This window comes from Antedon mediterranea, chromosome 5, assembly GCF_964355755.1.
Source record: "Antedon mediterranea chromosome 5, ecAntMedi1.1, whole genome shotgun sequence".
NCBI classification, from domain to species: Eukaryota; Metazoa; Echinodermata; class Crinoidea; order Comatulida; family Antedonidae; genus Antedon; species Antedon mediterranea.
The window spans coordinates 12,615,767-12,639,034 of record NC_092674.1 but is presented as its reverse complement, the minus strand read 5'-3'; the positions used below and the strand labels follow the sequence as shown (position 1 = coordinate 12,639,034).

The following is a 23,268-nucleotide window of genomic DNA, read 5'->3' as shown; positions in this document are numbered from 1 at the left end:
TAAATACAAACACTGAATCGGTTGTTCATAACCATTTTGATATTTGGCTTACGTTTAACTAGTTTACATTTATAAATAAATGATTTTACAATTAGAATAATTGCATTAATGGCTTTTAAATTAAAAAACTGATGCGCATCTTGGTATCCAAAAATTATGCTCTCTTTACTAAAAATAAATTGCACTCCAGTTTTTTCTGAAATTGTTTCCTGGAGAAGGTTCCATATCCTTTTTACTATTGGACAATTACAGAACAAATGCTAATTGGTTTCGATTTTACCATCTCTAAATGAGCACATTGAAGTTTCTTTTATATTCATTTTAAATAATTTGTTGCAATTATTCTGTTTAGAATTTTATATTGAAAATATATTAAAACAATATTCATTGTACACGTATATTATGGAGCTAGGTAGATTAGTTTTCAATTGTTCGTTATTGAATACAAATTTATTCTCTGCCTATTTCTTTTGTGATTTCCATGATTTAAACATTGAGTTATTTAAAACATCATAAAAAATACGATATCCCTTTCTTTGTTGAAAGAGTACTTTTTATATGAAATGAAATATCTGGCAAAACTGTTTTTTTTTATTTCACATATCATTAAATTGTTAAACTTTTCCATCAGAAGCCTTCTTAATTCTATTAATTTTATATAATTTATCTTAATTCCATAGGTATCTTCGACTTCTTTTTTATTCATAAATTGCCCATTGCTGTTAAACAAATCATTAACAAACAGAATACCTGCTTTTTCCCAATTTCCATATCTTATACATTCGTTGCCTATTCTTATTACTTCATTATTCCAAATTTGCATTCGTAATAGCTCGTCAACAGACTTTGGATAATGAATAGAAATAAAATTACTCCATGCACCTATTACCTCTTTCAAGAAGAGAATTTTAACATTATCTCTAATGCTGGACAGACGTTTACAATTCGTTTCAAGTTCTTTTTACTATTAGTTGTTTACTATTCCAATGTCTAAAACGTAGCTAGCACGCTGGCACATCATATACAACAACTTATAAAGGGTCACGATTACCGATTTAAAAAAAAATTAAAAATAGAATAATAAAGGAATAGCTCTTGGCCTATGGCACAGAATCTATTCAAAGTGTGCTAAAAGTCCAAAAATGGTAAATTTGGCAATCCAAACTTTTTAATATTGTTTAGAAAGAAGACATATTAAATATAAATCCACTAATAATGTTATGTTTGGTAAATTTTAATAGTGTCTTGTAACCATGGAAACTGGGAGAAACCATGAAATTTAAATTTAAAAGAGCAAAAACAACATTTTTGATAAATTCGCTGCTGTTTCTAGAATCACCGTGAATCTAAACCATTATAATGCTTTTATTTTAAAAATATGATTTTTTTTTGTATTTTGGCCTGTATTTGGTGACCTTTATCCCCAAAATATAGCAATAGTTGACATTTTATTTTTACTTTCTATTATGGTTAATAACAGAAAAAAATGTCATGCAGTATCAAATCCATTGCTTTTTTCCAGAAAATTTGGTTTCCCGAGTGTTGACCTTGTTAATATTATTACTTCATATGAATATACAACCCCAATATTGATAAACAAAGTAATGTTGAATCAATACATTTAACGTGCTTGCAAAAAAAAAGAACTAACAGAAATATTTAAGTTGCGGATTTCACTGGGTAAGTTATTCCAAATTCTGGTAACACGTGGGATATATGATTGAAAAGAAGATACAGTTCTGCAGCGACGAATATAAAAATGAGTACCAACAGAAGAAGAGCTACGAGTAACACGTTGGGGATTACGAATATTAAAGGACAAGCCTAAGGCAAGAGGCGTTCGTAGAGTTCTCTATTTTCCGAAGAAACCAACCGTGATAAATTGTAATTAATGGGCTTACTTATGACATCTAGGCTAGGCCTAAATATCTTTTCTTCAGTTGCTTAGGCTTGGATTTGCTCCTACAGTATTTGCGAAAAAAATGTGGGCTTGATAAGTTCAAATTTAGTTTAATTTAGCACTCACTTTTCTGGAATTCATGTTGTTGACCATACTTAACTAAAGTAGACTATAGACCTGGGCTGTTATAACCACTAAGGTATCAACTCCTATTAATTGCCTTATTTTATGAAATTGAAAAGTGGCCGATTACGGGAGGTTCTGCCGATAGAGGGCCAAAATCACGTATTATGGCTATGCACGATATTTTTCGGCTTTCTTAACACAACGGGCCTCTACATTCTCTAGTTAATTGTATTAATGGTTTTATTTAAAAAATATGATTTTTTGATATTTTTGGCCTGTATTTGGTGACGTGACCTTTAACCCCAAAATATAGCAATAGTTGACATTTTATTTTTACTTCCTATTATGGTTAATAACAGAAAAAAATGTCATGCAGTATCAAATCCATTGCTTTTTTCCAGAAAATTTGGTTTCCCGAGTGTTGACCTTGTTAATATTATTACTTCATATGAATATACAACCCAATATTGATAAACAAAGTAATGTTGAATCAATACATTAACGTGCTTGCAAAATTATTTTAGTAAAGAATATATGAGCAATAATATGGCGCACATGAACCGGCGTGTACTCTTAATACTTTACGTGATAGAAGGTAAGGATGGAAATATAAGTACATCAACCTGAAGAAAGATTATAGTAGACATATTTAAAAGAACTAAAGAACTAATCACAGAAATATCACAGGAATATTAAATAAATTGTCAGTATTAATTATATTAGAATTGAACATCTTAATAAGAACAAGGCCAACAGCCATTAAGTCGCGTGCTACAATGCATAGTGATACCGGACCGACAGACAGACCGATAGACCGATAGATAGACCGACAGACCGACAGACAGACAGACCGACCAACATAGTGAACTATACTGACCGAAATTACTGAACATGTTTAAAAATGTTGAAATGTTTAAAAACATTTATATTTTTTTAATTTACACGTGCGTAGCCTGTCACTTTCGACGTGCTCGTATAACGTAATTTCGAGTTGAAAAGTAAGTCAAGAAAACAGAAATCGGGCAAAAAGAGTACGCAATAACATTTAACGCGCAGTGCGCGCGCAAAAATATGCGCACTCATGGCAATTTTGTAAACGCTTAAAATTGCCTGAAATGTACTCTTATTTCATCGAAAATAAATTTTGAAAATTTTAGGCGCGCGTACGCATGCGTTACATGCGCTACGCACGTAATTGTATTGCCATATGATGATTTATGCCCTGAAATTTATGAGTTTTGTTTACGGCCACGCGTAACATTCCAAGCTGTCTACACTATAACATTAGTGTGCCCAAAATTTGGTAATTTGGTAATTATATGACATCATCATGTCCATATATGGGCACATCACATTTTTGTTTGTGCAAAAAAACGATCAACAAATCAATTATATTAAAACATCATCGAATTATATTGCGGGTAAATTTTAAAATCAGTATATACAATTTTAAATATCATAAACGGGGTATATGCCTACATCGGGAGAACTGATTATAGCTGTAATCATAGATGTATTTTAAATCAGGTAAAATCTCGATATAGCCGAATGGTAGCCGAGTTGTTGAGTTGATGTTAGATTTGAACAGGTTGCGCGCTATCTGCATTTATCGCCGTTGAGACCCGAGATACGAACGCCCTCTCCCCCATAAAACATCTTTGGTATATTCAACCTCCACCCTCTAATAAACGCCACGCCACCCATATATATTTATACACACAATTCTGTATTATTATAACACAAATATAATTATATTATGTTGAATAATTGATTAACTGTTATATCTATTTAACAATTATTTTCATACAATTGTTTACTGTTATCACTTATTGATAATACAAAATACAGTATTGTACTTGTTCATATCTAGGTGAATTTATTTTATTATGAAATTAATGTTACCAACAAATGCCTTCCCCAAACACCCACCCCGATATCACAACAACATCATTGTTTGTATATTTCTCATTACTATACATAGATCTGACGATGTGTGTGACCATCATAAAAAGCTTGTTAAAATGTTTCAATTCGGTTTCAATAGTAATAGGATGGGATGCGATGATATGATATTTTTAAGACGAATCTAAAACTTGCTTCCTTACTAAATTCTAGTGAATTTGGTTCATTTGAATATGCGTACGTTACGAATATATCAAGACCTAACTACTGAAAAAAAGTCTTCCTGGTTTTTATGGCAGAATTTTGCCATATTTTGTATTCGACCATATTAAGGGAAATTCATGTTTTTTCGTCTTGATTTCTGTTACAAATATTTTCTTACTGTGAATGTGGTTACTGTTAGATATATAAACACATATACAAAGAACATTTATTACTGTGACTGTGGGTAGGCTCTACTGCTGGATATATAAACACATAATACACAAATAAAAACTGTATTACTGAGAGTTGCTTCTCAACGTTTGTATTAATTAATAATTATAAAAATATAAACGTCGTAGTGGTGTATCGTTACATGTACTTTACTATTTCAATCGACTATAAAAGGGACAGTTTTAAAAAAGTATTAAATCGTAAATGTTTTACTTTGTTTAGTGGTATATTATTGATAGGCCTATAAAACATTTAAAACGATATTTCGTTACTGAGTGGATAAAGAATTTGTTTAAAAATTGATCTTCCCATCCTCTTCCCCATCCCTCAACTCTAATGTATATACAAAACACAAATTGGGTTTGTTTAAATGAGTTAAAATAAAAAAATTGGACTCATTTTTAAGACAAGTTTCTCCTTCTGAAGTAGGCCTAATTCCATGGGTGTTAATTTTAGTTGACTACATTAATCATCGTGTCTATTTATTCGTTTCGGAAAACGACAATGTATTTATAGTCCTTCGGTAAGTACATTTAAAATCGCCAGTTTTTTACGCTGGAATTACTGTGTATTTGAGAACTATCTGTGGACACGACCTAGAAGGTATGCTCGCTTCGCTCGCGTACTATCTAGTGATAATAATTAATAATAATTGCTTATATAAGAAGGTAAGGATGGAAATATAAGTACATCAACCTGAAGAAAGACTATAGTAGACATATTTAAAAGAACTAAAGAACTAATCACAGAAATATCACAGGAATATTAAATAAATTGTCAGTATTAATTATATTAGAATTGAACATCTTAAAAAGAACAAGGCCAACAGCCATTAAGTCGCGTGCTACAATGCATAGTGATACCGGACCGACAGACAGACCGATAGACCGACAGATAGACCGACAGACCGACAGACAGACAGACCGACCAACATAGTGAACTATACTGACCGAAATTACTGAACATGTTTAAAAATGTTGAAATGTTTAAAAACATTTATATTTTTTTAATTTACACGTGCGTAGCCTGTCACTTTCGACGTGCTCGTATAACGTAATTTCGAGTTGAAAAGTAAGTCAAGAAAACAGAAATCGGGCAAAAAGAGTACGCAATAACATTTAACGCGCAGTGCGCGCGCAAAAATATGCGCACTCATGGCAATTTTGTAAACGCTTAAAATTGCCTGAAATGTACTCTTATTTCATCGAAAATAAATTTTGACAATTTTAAGCGCGCGTACGCATGCGTTACATGCGCTACGCACGTAATTGTATTGCCATATGATTATTTATGCCCTGAAATTTATGAGTACCAATTCTAGTTAAATACAGAAGAAATGGAGGGCGTTTAAAAGCCCAAAGATTCAAGTAAGAAGTAAGATATGACAGTGGGTAGGCCTATATCAATGTCTCCAACAAAAAAACTTAAATGTTGAAGTTTTCAACTGTCGCAAAATTACACTAACCGTAGTCATCAAACTACATTATTCTATTACCCAATCAGTGCACTGTATCTATAGGTTCTTTGATAATTGTAGCAAAATAACTGACAGCAGAACTAGTGCCATCTTTCATATTAAGGACCACAAAATCTTACCAAATTTGCAGTATATAAATGCTACGTACAAAAGTACCGTACTATATAACAAAATAGTATACAAGCAAAACAAATGCATGCATATACAATACATTATCTTTAAGAAAACATCAAAGGTTAATAATCTTTATTTAAGTTAAAGCTTAGATACAGGCATGAATTTTAAATATAATATCTTGTTAATTGTACATAAATCAAATAATATATAGTAATAGACATCAAGACGAAAACACATGGATTTCCCTTAAAATGGTCAAATACAAAATTTGGTAACATTCTGTTATAAAAACCAGGAAGACTTTTTTCAGTAGTTAAGTAGTTTAACCTAGTTTAATTACATGTCTGGTGACTCTATAGAAGGTGAAAAAAGATGGTGGATATACGGTGGATAATTTTACTATAGCATGAAAATAAAACTATGAAGTATTATCTATATTTAGTCCTCTGATAACATTTTTACCACACTGTTTATTTTTAGATTTTTTTAAATTGTCTCTCTATTTACAACATTTGTGTACAAATGAATAGAGATTTTATTGTAATTTGAACTATCCACCACTGATAATAAAGTGCCTATTTTTAACAAGCTCGTGTAACACACATAACATCACAAACATTATGAAACATAGGGGAATGCAAGATCAATAGAATTTGTTTGCCCTCACCTGGCTTTTAACATCGAAACAATTTCAATACAATATTAATTAGCTTTTTGTAGAAGACTATACTACTACTACTACTACTACTACAATAACATGTTTGTTATTATTTCAGAATGGATGGTCACCTTTAAATGTGGCTGCACAAGAGGGCCACACAGACGTTTGCACTATTTTGCTCAAGGCAGGTGCTAAAGTGGATCTTCCAAACAATGTAAGTGTTACAAATATTATTAATAACTGGTGCTATATAATTCAGTGTGATTTAATGGGCGTGCCGGTAATAATATAGGTAAATAAACCAACCACAATGCGGGTCATATTATAGACACTGTAATTTGTAGCGAGGATGACTGTACTGTCGATAACTGCACGGCGGTCGTACTTCTCACATAATTATGGTTCGGAACACCGGTGCCTTGTCAAGGTTAATATTGACTTTCGTTGTCTTTTAAAGCAATGGATACCTTCAAGCAAGATCTTACAAAATAACTTGTATTTGAGTTGTCACTACGTTTTAGAGCAGGACCATTTTTTTTTCATTGGAATCCTTTACATTGTAGAATTCAATTTAAGGTACTTGTGCATGTTGATAATATTAACTAATCTAAAATATTACATACAATAAACGCCGCTCGAGATCGCCTTTTTTACGTAACAGTTTTAAGTATTGTTCTTTCTTCATTAAATGTACACATAATCGCGGGGAAGGTGTTGCTCTATAGGTACGTAAATAACAGCATACTGATAACACATAAAGATACGATATGGGTGTCACGAAACCTTGCCAATTTAGTTATACAGAAAACAATTACAAATTACTTCAAGAGCTTCTATCGTTATTTTAATTTTTTTTTTCCTTTTCTTTTAAACATTTATACCTCAGGCTCAAACGAGGATTCATATGAAGTTTCACACTTAACCATTCAATAACATCTAATAAATAAATACCCGTTAACAATAAACACATAAATAAATATCTTACAAGTTCCCTTTACTCCCTCAATTATCTCTAGAGATGGCCTTTACCTCTTTCCTAATACTCAAAACCCAATTAAATACAATAAACAAATAAATGAATACAATAATAAATAAATAATTACTTCTATTCCAAATACACTCTACCCTAATTCCCCTATACGTATACTTGCATCATCGTTACACTTTACAATATTATTCAATTAATTTCATCATATAAATCTCGAATTACCCTCTTAAATACTATCCCCATTCTCTATGATCCAATTAATACAACACTTTCTCTATCTCGTCTTATATACTTCGATTATAAATCATTCATCTTCTAATATATTTTAGCCACTAATTTTATCAATTTGTCTTATGTTCGTTTCTTTTTCACATAATTATATAATACTCGTTATTTCATAATTCAGTATCTATTCCATATTTATAATAACAAAACTTTGTTTCACGCTATTTCTTAAATTCGTACATTATTCTATTCTCTTCCACACATATAATATTTGTTATTTCATAATTCATCTATCTATTCCATATATATAATTACAATAAGTTTACACGTTGATAATGCCATGTAAGTTCCAATCAGGTGGCTATTTCACACACCAGTAGCCGTTGTGTTTAACATTCCACGCATTATTTCTGTAACCATCCTTCTTTTCTTTAACGTCTTTCTCCAATTCAATGGCGTGTCGTACTAGTAGGCCTAGTAAGTTTTTCCTTTCCGTCTCGTTCAATTCTAATATCGTTACTATTCCGTATTCACAAGTGTTCTGGTTGCCAGAGTCCTTTAGTTATAAATTCAATTAGTCAATCCTTTCTTCAATGTAGCCTACCACTCAATTAACAGTCGTAAACAGAGACCTCAGGTTAGAAATTAAGGAGTTATTTATTACACGACTACAATATCGCTGAAGTGTGCATCAAATATCTATATCTCTTACTTTGTGGTTTTCTTTATTTTCTCCGCTTAGCAACTTATCAATGCAACAATAGTTGTTTGCCACAGCCAATCAAGAAATGCAACACTCAGCTTACTCCCAACTCCTGGTTTTCAACCTCGCGCCGTTCCCGCACACACTTTATATACCAACCCATCATCCAATAAGAGGCCGCTACGCATGAATGACCCCCTCATACGGTACAATGAAACAAAAATTAAATCACTTGTGACAATGGGACACTTTACAAATTGTACATTTACCATTAATTTCAGTGACATACAAAGAATCACTACATCATACGTATAATGTACAAACAATATTATTGTTAAAATAGTTTCATATCTAAGTTTAAATCTATCCAATGTTCAGTATTAAATGCATGGCCATATTTAGTTGTGGAGTGTGGGACATTACTTACCAGTATTTTACCAGTATTCTATAAAACTTTAACAATGCAGTTACAATAATAATATAATACTACTATACCTTATAACATGATGCAAAAACTGATTTAAATTCATCGTAAATCATGACAAATTCGGTTACAATAATAATATACTTTTATCATCAATAAATTAAAATGTTCAACAATCCACATTGCATGTAGCATACTACTACACCTCCGTAACATAATATCAATACTAAAACTATCTGAATTTCAAATCATCGCCTATGACAAAGGTCTATGTAAAGGAGACTAATTAATGTAATGTTTAAATATATCGTTAGTTTGAAGTTACACCAACCACTTAGTATGTTCCCATAACAACAAAGTTTCTCTAATAGAAAACATAATTTTAGCTTTAGTAAATAAATATTCATTGAGATGGTTAAATTGCACGCGCGCACATCTCTGATTATCAGCTTTTTAAAAGGTTAATTAATTATGATATTTTTTAAACTAGTATTTTAAGGCGAATTAGTTCCACTTCACACCCGTACTGTGGTATCGTCTTATAAAACAACTTCTTTTTGAAGAAGCGATTTAGCTTTTGCCTGAGTGCTGTCTAAAATTATTAACGGTTATAACCAATATTGTTTAAGGGTTTATATGTTATAAGCAATATACATTTTAAAGCCGCGGTGTTACCATTTAAAGAAAAATTACCTGAATCCTCCGCACTGTTTATTGAAAAACAATGTACAATTTATGTAAAAATATAAATAAAACAAAAATTAAGTACATCATCCGAGTAACCGAGATAAAAACTCTGTTAGAAAGAACTTTCAATGTTTATTATGTCATGTCAACATTTAAAATATACTACATTATATAATTTTTTGGGGAGTTCACATGTTTTGTCGTGTCAAATAAAACAAATGTTACCTACTATTATGGTTAGCAGTACTCTATATACCGTAAATCTTCTAATTGTAACCCTCAGTTATTATTCTTTGATTGTTTTTTAGGGTGAGTTACTATTGGAAGGAGGTTACTATTAGAGTAGTGGGTTACTATTACTAATCTTAAATTAGGCACCTGAAAATAGTAACCCACCCAAACTTTTCTGGTCAGCAACTCATAGCAAAATAATAAAACAGTACGAATAAACAAATTTGTTTGAACTCAAAAACACTCAATCCTTCCCCACTCCCAAGATCAACCTGCATTATCTCCTTTTTTTTCAAAATACAGCTGTATCATATGTTTTTGTGACTTTAAGAGTAACCCCCATGGGTTAATATTAGAGTAGTGGGTTATTATTATAGATTGACTTATTTGCAGTACCATACAGTATATTCCACCCAAAGTAACAAACAAAAATAGGAAAATCACCTAAATCATGAAATACGGTACAGTACCCAATCTGAAGTTGAGATTGCAAATAAATCACTACCGTCAAATAGACTTTACTTTTCCGTAGACTTAAATCTTTTGTAGTTAAACCTCCCATAGGCTTAAGTCTTTTTTTTATAAATCTGTCATTAACAATATTCTCATTATTCACTATGTAAGAATTAGCTGGAACGTATTTTTAGTTATGCTTCACTTACAATAATTAAGCAAATCTCAATTTGATTCATTTTTATAAGAGACTTTATTGAGGAAACACATTCAATTTTGCAAGACCCAACCTATCCAATGCTCTATTTTGACGTTCAAAGAAAAAGTCCATCACCTCTCGTAATAGATTCCGTAATCATTGTAAGAATTTTGCAGTCAAAGTGTCATGTTACCTGAACAGAATTTGGAGCCTAGATATATTTTTAGCTGTAACTGTCAGTTTACATTCAGACTAGTTAGAACTATCGGATGAAGTGTTTACTTTTCAGGCCAAAAAAGAAAAAAACACTTATTTGTTTTATAAATTTATAAAACACTGTAAAAAAATGTTATAGGCCTACAAGAAAGACAAAAAATGTATATGTATACAATACAATACATTATCTTAAAGAAAAGGGTCAATACTCTTTATTTAATTTAACTATGTAGCATAATTTAAATCTATAACGTCATTTTTAAATGATCACATCGTATTGATTCCAGAACAATATTATAATACTTTGTTTAGAGAGAGAAAATACTATAATATAATGTTTGTAATATTTCAGGATGGAGCGTCACCTTTATATGTGGCTGCAAAAAACGGCCACACAGATGTTTGCACTGTTTTGCTCAAGGCAGGTGCTAAATTGGATCTTTATGACAAAGTAAGTTTTACAAAAATTAATAATAATATTACTAAATAATTAAGTGTGATTAAAAGAGTGTTTAATTTTACAATTTAAAGGGCGTGCCAGTAATAACATACCTAAATGAAGCAACAACATCGCGGGTTTTTACAGATCATTTTTTTGTTGCGAGGATGACTAAATTGTTGAGAACTGCACGGTTGTACCCCTTACATGGTTCGGAACACCGCTGCCTCGTCAAGGTTAATCTTGACATTGTAAAGTAAGATTAATCAAGGTTTTCTGATGTCACACTTTGTAATAACTTGTTTAATCGTTATAAATTAATAATAAATATTACTTGTAATATTATTAATTTTATTGCGAGTCGGCTTACCATCGCGGTACATTATAATATTTATACATAGTCTACTGTACTATGTAATAATAACGTCATTAAGTCATACATTTACAGTAATTGTAATGTCAGAGACATGGTTTGACGACAATAAATCGAATATAATAGATCTTGAAAATGACAACTTAATAAATGATTCCCGTCTTGGACGAATGAGTGGTGGTTCAGCAATCTATATTCATAATATACATTTTAAAGCCGCGGTGTTAGCCTTTAATACCAGGGAAGAGTTAATTTACGTAATTTAACTCTTCCCTGTTAATACTAAGAGACATTACCTGAATCCTCCGCACGGCTTATTGAAAACAATATACAATCTATGTCAAGATATAAAGAAGACGGCGGCGCGTACCCCGAGAAAAAATATGTTAGAAAGAACTTTCAATGTTTATTATGTCATGTCAAAATTTAAAATATACTACATTATGATACGGTATAATACAGTCACATATATGTAAGGAAAACTAGCTCCAGCTCGATATGTGTGCCAAAATAGATTTTATTGGCTAACTTTGTTATTCTTGAGTTGCTGAATTCAAAAGAGTTAGGTGCCATTTGTATTTTAAAATGGCCGACATTCCACACTGAACCATCCATCCATCGGAAAGGGAATGTAATGCTGATCGTTTTATCCCATTACATCCCTATCAAAAAATGCATAGTTACATAGTTATTTAACAATAAAACAAGTCACATTATGCATACTGTACATCTTTTTTTATAAATCTGTCATTGAAAGTATTCTCATTATTCCTTGTTTTATAGTTTACCAAGACCACATGTAGGAATTAGCTGGAACGTATTGTTAGTTATGCATCACGTATAGGACTACAGTATTCATTTTTATAAGATACTTTACTGAGGACCCAACCTATCCAATGCACTATTTTGACGTTCAAAGAAAAGGTCCATCACCTCTCGTAATAGATTCTGTAATCATTACCATATGCCTTTAGGGCACTGAATGTTAGAGAATGATATTTCGTGTTTTTTTTTCAGTTTTCTGTTTTTGGATGGTACTGTAGAGCAACACTGTATTTTATGCAAAATGATACAAAAAATATGAATTGAGATTTTTATTTGATTTTATAAAACATTTAAAAAAACATATCCCCTCCAAGTAACGGTAAAATGAAACCATGAATGATAAGAATTTAGCAGTCAAAATGTGTTACCTGAACAGAATTTGAAGTATGGATATTAATTAGCTAACTGCCAGTTTATCATAATTTACACTCAGACTAGTTAGCACTATCGGATGAAGTGTTTATTTTTAAGGCAAAAAACCCCACTTATTTGTTTGATAGATTTATAAAGCACTTATATAATAAATGTTATACAAGAAAGACAAATGTATACATATACAATACATTATCTTCAAGAAAACATCAAGGGCTGATACTCTTGATTTAATTTAATAGTGTAGCATTATCTAAATCTATAACGTCATTTTTAATTGATCACATCGTATTGATTTCAGGACAATATTATAATATTTTGTTTAGAGAAAAATTACTATAACATAGTTTGTAATATTTCAGGATGGATGGTCACCTTTACATTTGGCTGCACAAAACGGCCACACAGATGTTTGCACTATTTTGCTCAAGGAAGGTGCTAAATTGGATCTTCAGGCCAAAGTAAGTGTTACACACATTAATAATAATATTACTATATAATTAAGTGTGATTTAAAAAGTGTTTAATTTTACAATTTAAAGGGCGTGTCAGTAATAACATACCTAAATGAAGCAACCACATCGCGGGTCATATTACAGATCATTTTTGTTGCAACTAAATTGTCGAGAACTGCACGGTTGTACCCCTCACATGGTTCGGAACACCGCTGCCTCGTCAAGGTTAATCTTGAAATTGGAAAGTCAGATTAACCAAGGTTTTGTAACAACTGGTGTCACACTTGGTAATAACTTGTTTAATCTTTATAAATATTCATAATAATTACTAGAGGGTGAGCTCGCTTCTCTCGCTCCCCCTCTAGGAAGTGTAGACGATGGTTCTCGGAATAATAATGACTCTGGTCGTAAACAGTTTTAGAAGGACATTCTGGCCTGGACAATTTCGGTCGGTTACTATGCTTTTGATATTCGTAAAACTAAACGTACTCACTAACCTAAGTGTATTAGATGATTATATTATATACCTTCACACGCGCGGTCCGAAAATAAACAAAAACACAAAATGGCTATCGCCACCAAGCACTTGAAACAGGTAGTTGTTTTACAACTCCCTGGTTGAAACCAACACCTTACCGTGAACCCGGAAATTACTTCTACCGCGCGTAGAGTTAAAATTTACTGATTGAAATCAGAAAATTTCTTATAAAACCCTTTATAATATCTTCCTAAGATTGAAATATGGAACAATAGCGTCGATGTGAAAACTAATGTTATCAAATCTACGTTTCGCGGTACATCTGGGAGAGATAAGGTAGGTATCCAAGGGGGAGATTTGTACCGAAGTGTTTGCATTGTGCTCGCCTTTGTCAGAATTAACCATAATTTATATATAGATTATCATCGGTACATTATAATATTTATACATTGTCTACTACTGTAATAATAACGTCACGTCGTATCGTAGTGTATACACAATTTATAACATATTAAACATTATGAGCTATTTCTTCATTAAGTTTTAAACAGTCTGAGTTACAATAATATTAAATAGCCAAACCATATACAGTATAATTAATATAAATTAGTTCATTTTTTTTAGTTTGTTTAAAGAGAGAAATATGGAATATTTTTACTCAAATGTATATCAATGTACATGTCACGTTCACATGTGGGACAGCTGCATGAGTTTCGTACAGATGTTTTATTGTGACTACAGCGAATTTGTAGTTGCAACCCGGACATCGCAAAGTGATAACGAACTCGGAAGTAACTTTACCGCCGTTAAAAGTCTACCGATGACATCAGAAAATAAAAAAAACCTTAATACTATCTTTTCTAAGACACATGGCGTATTGTTTCGCTAACATGTCAATGGTATCTACCAGATCAGCAACATGTTGACTTTTTCAATTTGCTTCGTTTGTGCCGGTAAAATGTTCGATTGCAAAGGTTGAGGCTTCGTGGGTTAAAATCCAAAAGTACTGAGTTCATGTTCTATTCCATTGTTCAAATTTCTCTCTTAGGCAGATATTATAGAAAGTTTTAAAACAACATTTCTAATTTCATCGGCAGGGGTTTTTTTTCACGGGCAACGCCTGTAGTTTAAACAAAATGAAATTATACTGCAAAAAAAAAGTCCAGCATATTAAAACATCATCGAGGTATTTTGCAGGGAAAATTGTAAAATCAGTATATAAAATTATATCAGAAATCGATATAGCCGATTGGTAGCTGAGTTGTTGAGTTGCTGTTATGTTTGAACAGACTGCGCGCTATCTGTATGTACTGCATCGTCATTGAGACCAGTGATGCTTTGGTTCATGTTGCAAGCCGTTTAAAACGTGTTTCTTATTAACTGATGATCAAATCAAATCAAATCAAATCTTTATTCGTTCCATATATACTAAATTGTACATGGAAAAATTGTTTTCCTCGACAGAAAAATATGGTAAAACATTCATAATTACATCATACATAGAACAAATTTACAATTTAAAAACATTAATTAAAACATCCATCAACAGTAAAACTTTAAAATATATATTGCATGTGCGCTATTATGATCTAACAATCTTTGAGTTAAAAATATGAGTTGAATTTGGTACAAAAGACAGTCGGTTTCTTGACGTATCAGCTCTAGGAGCCCGTAACCGGTCTGACTTGTTCTTAAAAAATATCATATGCAATGGATGTTTCTTATCTTCTAAAATTTTACTTAATTTACTTAGGACCTGTTTTTCATAAAGATATTTTAAATCATTAACCGTACAACCAATTATATTTGATGCTATCTTAGTAATTCTAATGAGACCTTTCTTGTGTGTTTCATTTAAATTACCGAACCAAGCAATAAAAGAGATAACTAGTACTGATTGAATAACTGTTTCATAGAATAATTTTAGAGTACCACAGCTAACATTAATTTCTTTAGCTTTCTTAGGAAATATAACCTTTGGTGACCTTTCTTAATTATCTCGGCCGTATTTTTTTCAAAACTAAGTTGATCATCAATATGTGTACCAAGATATTTGGTTCATGAACACGTTCAATTGTCTGATCATTAACTATCAGATAACTCTTTTTCTTTTCTTTTTCCTAAAATCCCATATAATTTCTTTAGTTTTATTAAAATTAATCTTAAGGTAATTGTCATTGCACCATGACATTAATTTAACATATTCAGCCTTATACACATGATCGTCAGCATTTTTCAATAGACCAATCAGTACCATGTCATCTGCGTCTTTGATTATATGACACAATGCTACATGAAGATCGACATTCACTAGTATATATTGTAAATAAACTTGGTGACAGACAACACCCCTGGGGTGCACCAGAGTTGATCCTTCTAATCTCTGAGATAGATTTACCAACTTTAACATAATGTTGCCGATTTGTAAGAAAATCACCAACCCATAGAGCAAGGTAAGTATTAACCTTCCATTCAGACATTTTATTCATTAAAATATGAGGCTGCATCAAATTAAATGCCGATGAAAAGTCTATGAGTAGCCCTCGAGCATAGGTCCCCTTCTTATCTAAATGTGAAACCACCAGGTCTAACAAGGTTATAATTACATCATCGACCCCTATATTACATTAATATGCAAATTGGTTAGTATCCATAAAATCACTACATTCAGACATTAGTTGACTTCTAACAATTTTCTAAAGGATCTTCATTAGAATAGATGTTAATGCCACTGGTCTGAAGTCGTTAATGATTTTAGGGTTACACATTTTCGGAACAGGTATAATCTCAGAGACCTTCCATAGATCAGGTACCACCCCCGTATTCAGTGAACACTGGAAAAGCTGGCTTATTATTGGTGAAAGCTGAGAGGCACATGATCTAATCAAACGCCCTGATACACCGTCCGGACCCTTTGCTTTACTAACATTTACCCTTTCCATATATTTCTTAACATCATCTACATCAATTTTTATTGCACTTTTATCATTCATTTCATTTTTAAACCGTTCAGCAGATGCAGTCATTTCACATTTAAAATTTATTTCATCAAATCTAGAATAAAAAATATTAAAATCATTTGGTTTAAAACTGTGTTCAATTTCATTATTTTTCTTCCTAATACCTGTAATTTTCCTAACTCCATTCCAGGCCTGACGGGTGTCCCGGCACTTGAATTTGTTCTCATTTTTTTCTTCATATTCTTTTTTACATGCTTTGATTTTATTATTTACACATTTTTGAATCTTTTTCTTTTCCATCTCGTTGCATTTGTTTTTGGATGCAATATATTTCTTAAGTAATTCCTTTCTTACATCTTTTGTGAGCCAAGGCTTATTATTATTAAATATTCTAATTTTCTTTTTGGGTAATGATTGTCATTACTTGGTGTTTGATTTAAACTAAATAATATATTGATTATACCAATTAGGCCTACCGCAAATATTTGAATAAACGCCCCTCGCCAATAAAACATCTTTGGAATATCCAACCTCCACCCTCTAATAAACGCTCCGCCACGTACATTTATACACACAATATTGTATTCTAAAACAAACACAATTATACTAATTGTTGAATAATTCATTGACTGCTATGTCTATTTATTTATCAAGCATATTCATACAATTGTTTACTGTTATCACTTCTTGATAATATCAAACACGGTGTTGTACTTATTCATATCCAAGGTAATTTATTTTTATTATAAAATGTTAAATAAAGTACTATTGTTGCTGTAAAACTAACGCTCATAAGATTCATTTTAAAGAAATTAATACTAAAATTACAGACAATGGTTAATACAATAAACAAGCAATTCAAATTCAATTCAACTTTCATTTAAGATAAACTGTTCATATTCATGAAAGAAATGAAATACATTGAGTCGAAGATAGATATCAGAAAAGGACAGTTACTAGAGTTCTAATACATATTATTGTTAGTACCTACTACACAGATTGACGTAAAGCGGTTAATTACATATAGGTATTAGAGAAATCAACAACAAAGATTCAATAACCTTCTGACAACGGACAAGAGAAATGCTTCTCTGTTACTTGCAAATCTAAAGTCGACTCGATCAAATCCTTATTTCCAATATATAATTGGAGTCATAATATTAAATAAAAACGATGTACATTAATATAAAATAATACACAAATTAAGTAAGAAAAAAATAATCCGAAAATAAGTGCATTTTTTTGTTTATCTGAATGAGTGTGAATTGAGTGTTTGCTTGATGGCGGCTAGTTTGAAGGATGAGTATGCAGTGACAATTGCTAATTTATTCTGTTTTACTTGTTTTTACACAGTGGGAGAGCCAGTCGACAAATCGTGTCAAATTTCGACTCGGAGAGGGCGCCCTACTTTTCTAATTTAGTTCAAAATTGCTAAATTTTAGGGTGTTTGAAAAACACAATATTTGTAAATTTAGCTGATTATCGGAAAAATATTGTTAGTGAAATAAATTCATAAATGGTTGTGATATATTGTCATGTAAAATTAAATGTATTTGAACAAAACGATAATCTGTAATTTAACGGCAAAATAAACCAATGTCTTTTTTCCGAAATTGTAGCCTACTCTAGAAAATCGTTAAAATAAAATATTTAGAAAAATTGAACAGTCCTGAATTTAAAATCCCTGTTAGAAAAATTAATAATCCACAGAATACGATATTAAGATACAAAATTCGGTTGTTGGGATGCAGCTCCGACTATTCAAACTAAAGGTATCTCTATTTGTTCCATCGAAAACTAGCGAAACCGCCATTTTGTAAACACGTCGTCATCGTGTTTATGAATTTATTTATAGCGAACGATATACGCGATGTTTATAATTGTCCGCGTATAAGAATTCATATAAATAAATACATTCCAATACAACGTATATTATTACTTGTTTATTTATCACAATATACATTTTAGTTAAGGAATATTTATCATAACTATTATAATAGCTTTTATACGAGTCCGAGGCCTAGCCCTATTTAGCGAACGATTGTTCCAGGGGCGGAAAGTCACTTAGTGACGTTGTGATCGGGCCTAGGTAATATTAATAATATGACCTGAAATAAGCGGCTAACAAGAACTGTTATATACTTGCTTACAATTGTTTTGTTATCGATGAACAAATAAGCAATTAGATTGAATAACAAATTATTTATTCATTTTTTTTTTGTAAAAACATGTACAAACTATAGTAGTACTGTTAATATAAATAATAGTAATACAGTAATAGTATTAATAAAATATAATATAGGCCTAGCATACAATAAATATTCAATTTTTAAGGTCTACCACATGACAATAACATAATTTACAGAGTATAACTCGCATTCAACATAAAACATTTGTATTGTAATTCATCTAAATCCTCTGCAACATACATATATTATTTGCAATTCAACATTTTGTTTTAAATTATTAAATTATAGTTTGGGTATGACAATGTCGGTAGGTACCGGTGTCATCTTTTTATCCATTTCACTCTCAATTTGAAGTCACAATGACGAAGAACTCTGCATCATCAACGATTCCTGAAAGTGTCAGAAAAAATAATAAATATTATTTAAAAAAAATGTTAATGTCTGGCTGTATATATAATTATAATATTATATGATGTCCTAAGAAGTAAAACGGGGGGGGGGGGGGGGGCTGTATTTTATTATTTAAATTACAGTATTTAGTGTATTATTATTTATATAATCTAGGCCAACTAGTAGTAGCCTAGCTAGGCATCTATTGAGCCTAATAAATCAAATAATAAATGAAAAAAAAAATAATAATATTAATACTGATTGAAAAAAGTATTTTTGGGAGGATCAGATCACCAGGCTAGGCCGGCCAGGACCAATGATACTCGTAATCAGTACAACTTAACGATTATCGGATCAGCATCAACACAGTACAACACACGTCTCGCTATCGCCTATACTGATACACGTGTCTCGCGTTGCCGAAACCACGCTCACAGCTACAAAATGTACCTACCTTTCGAGGCCTGAGAATACACCAACAAATTTTTAACAGGATAGAAATATATCATACTCGATTAAACGATTAAACTAATATTATTCTTGATAAAACAATTGATTATAATTTTTGTAATTTGTTGGGATGCACCTCCGACTATGGACAGAAAATGGACAACAAAACAGTAGTCAAATCGTACCACATTTATAAATTTCACGAGTCCCGACTTCAGTCGCCGAATGTATTGTATTAGCTTTGGTTTCTTTGAAGGAAACCGATTGGTTATCCAATTATACTTATTAGGAAATGCTTTTACCATAATAGGTAATGTTGGGCGGTTCATAAATATTCATGAGAGCTTAAAATAAAACAGCACTTATTTGCTAGGCGACGAAAAATCGTGGTTTCAGTTTTCAACGATAGGTGGCGCTTCAAAATCGTCAATGCGGAAGTAAGTCGATTTTACACGATTTAACGGTCAAAACGCGAAGTGCCTTTCCCCCACTGTAATATTTTCTATTCCCAACACATGAACGAAAAGAAAACCTATTTAAGCTTACAGAAAATAGTGCAATCTGTGGGTACTTAACATAAAGAATTTAAACTAGAATGTTTGCCGTTTCTCGGTAACATGTTTTATCTAACCAAGTAAAAAGAGAAAACATATTATATTAATATTAATAAATAGATTTTTTTTTCAATAACGAGGATTTCATTGCATGTTTATGAGAGTTTAAAATCGCCTATTATGACACCAACCAAATATATTGGGATATACATAATTCAAATAATTATGTCAGGTATAGAAAATGTAAGTCGCTTAGTATACGAAAATAGACTAATTACCTTATGTAACGTTTTTTGTCAGTATGCTATACTATGATATTTACGTACATATACAGCAATACCTTTAACTCGATTATGTTGACAATAATAATTAATGTTTAGCTATAATTTGTGTCATCAGTGATGTTTTCAGATTGAACTTGAACTCATCAGTCATACATTATAGTGATTTCTGGTTTTGACAAATTTAATTTGTCAAATCAAAAATCACTATAATAAAAACTGATTACATTCCAATTATCAGGAAACAATGGTACAACGACGTAAACTTACTGTGAGCTTCTGCATTTAAATTAGGCCTGTACTATTACAAATAACAGTTCCAACTAGAGGGTACTCTGAGAGTACAAACCTCCGCCTACTGTAAAATTCCCCTACATAAAATGTCTCTGGAAAATATATATATATATATTTATTTTTTATTTTTTTTTATTAGTTCTAAGTGTAAATAGGCTAACTACACACTGCAAAGTTGTGGATGAAAGTTTGGTGTAATGATTATGTATCCAGCCTCTCACAGTTGAGGTCGCAGGTTTAAGTCACACCGAGGTTTTTTTTTTAATTTTTTTTTTTATTTCTTTTTTTTTGTTTTTTGTGAACCTTGATCTTTGACCCTGACTCTTCAAAATTTAACCACAATTATATGATGAATCATTGATCATTGTGGCTAAATTTAGTGAGAATTGGATAAAAACTGTGGTCTCTAGGCAGTAAAATAGTTTTTTGTTAGTTGTGACCTTGACCTATGACATTTCGCCTCAAATTCTAACTCGTCCGAGCTTTTGAGGCATAGATCATTGCTAAGCTAACTAATTACGTAATTCGTATAATCAATAACAATAATTGCCTTGGAGGGGGTCTAACTAGCGGCAGAAAACTCCCAAGGGGAGTAGGAGGGATATTTGCATAATTTTGGTCAAACTATAATAAGTTTAAGCTGATGCAAGTTAAAGGATATCTGGTTTCTGCTAAATAAACCAGCCAACTCTCAATGAGTATGAATGGCATTTATCTAGAAATAGGGATGAAGCTGAGGTTTATAGAATTCCAATTACATCTGATTTAAAACATGATGATAAATAATCCAGGGCATCTTTCGTGATTAATATCGGGTTAACCCAATGTTCTGGTTCAAATTTAGCCCCTGTTGATTTTACAGCAGTTATCAAAGCCCGCCGTTTGTCAGATGTTACTGCGCTCAATACCAGTATAGCTTCTTTTAAGCTGCAATAAGGATTTTCATATCAATTAAGAACCAAGTTTATGTATGTAAGGATAAGTTGGAACTGAAATGTATTGTTTTAACAATATAATACAATACAATAACAATCCAATAAAATTATGCTTCACGTATACAGTTGACATTTGATTTAGAAGATGAGAAAACTACACTATTTTCATGCATATAAGCTTTTAAAATTTGTCTGAAAATCATAAATAATATTAAAACACGTAAACAATAAAAAAAACAATTATCTGGAACGCCAAAAAATATCGTGCAAAGCCATAATGCGTGATTTTAGCCCTCTATTATTACCATTATTTAAATCTATAACGTTATTTTTAATTGATTACATCGTATTGATTGCAGGACAATATTATAATACTTTGTTTAGAGTAAAAAATACTATAACATAATGTTTGTAATATTTCAGAATGGAGCGTCACCTTTATATGTGGCTGCACTAAAGGGCCAAACGGATGTTTGCACTATTTTGCTCAAGGCAGGTGCTAATTTGGATCTTCAGGAGAATGTAAGTGCTACAAACATTAATAATAATATGTACTACAGTATATAATTCAGTGTGATTAAAACAAAGTGCTAATTTTACAATTTTTAAAGGGCGTATCAGTAATAACATACCTAAATGAACCAACTTAGGCCTCTTTGTAGTGAGGATGACTGTATTGTCGAGAACTGCACGGTACCCCTCACGTAATTCGGAACAACGCTGCCTCATCAATGTTAATCTTGACATTGGGAAGTAAGATAAATCAAAGACAGTTTTTAAGTCGCAGTCATTTAAAGCCCTGAATCTCCAAGTAAGATCTCACCACAGAACTTAATATTATTTTCAAATTAATGATCCCGAAACGCAAGAAAGGACACAAATAGGGTCCATTCCTGATAAGTACTGTCTTAAAAAAGACACATCGCATATAATTACTATCTGTAAACCCCGTTTGTACTGTGTCGCACTTGTAGTAATCGAGCTGTCGCACTTTGTAATAACTGTCTGTCGCACTTTGTAATAATTATTTTAATTTGATTATTTCATAAACTTTATGAATTAATAAATATTACTGCATTGTTATTACGCATTTCACTAATACTATTTTGCGACTTCCGAGTTTTTGCTCCCCTCCAATGTTTGTTTTGCTTTTTTTACGGCCACGCGTAACATTCCAAGCTGTCTACACTATAACATTAGTGTGCCCAAATGATGCAAAAAATATGAATTGAGATTTTTATTTGATTTTATAAAACATTTAAAAAAACATATCCCCTCCAAGTAACGGTAAAATGAAACCATGAATGATAAGAATTTAGCAGTCAAAATGTGTTACCTGAACAGAATTTGAAGTATGGATATTAATTAGCTAACTGCCAGTTTATCATAATTTACACTCAGACTAGTTAGCACTATCGGATGAAGTGTTTATTTTTAAGGCAAAAAACCCCACTTATTTGTTTGATAGATTTATAAAGCACTTATATAATAAATGTTATACAAGAAAGACAAATGTATACATATACAATA

The 23,268-nt window shown here is 31.5% G+C and overlaps 1 protein-coding gene and 1 long non-coding RNA gene across 2 annotated transcripts in view; both read left to right on the top strand.

The window, feature by feature from the left end:
* The window catches only part of LOC140048536 (uncharacterized), a 28,108-nt gene extending 21,257 nt beyond the window's left edge, over positions 1-6,851 (top strand). The window contains exon 3 of the long non-coding RNA XR_011845089.1: positions 6,734-6,851. This is a non-coding gene — a long non-coding RNA (uncharacterized lncRNA). The remainder of the gene's footprint in view (positions 1-6,733) is intronic.
* Positions 6,852-11,078: 4,227 nt separating this feature from the next.
* LOC140049702 (uncharacterized) overlaps positions 11,079-23,268 on the top strand; it is a 56,079-nt gene continuing 43,889 nt past the window's right edge. Inside the window, exons 1-3 of the mRNA XM_072094651.1 lie at positions 11,079-11,195; positions 13,116-13,214; positions 22,162-22,260. Of these exons, the coding sequence (XP_071950752.1) occupies positions 11,079-11,195; positions 13,116-13,214; positions 22,162-22,260 (315 nt within the window). The remainder of the gene's footprint in view (positions 11,196-13,115; positions 13,215-22,161; positions 22,261-23,268) is intronic.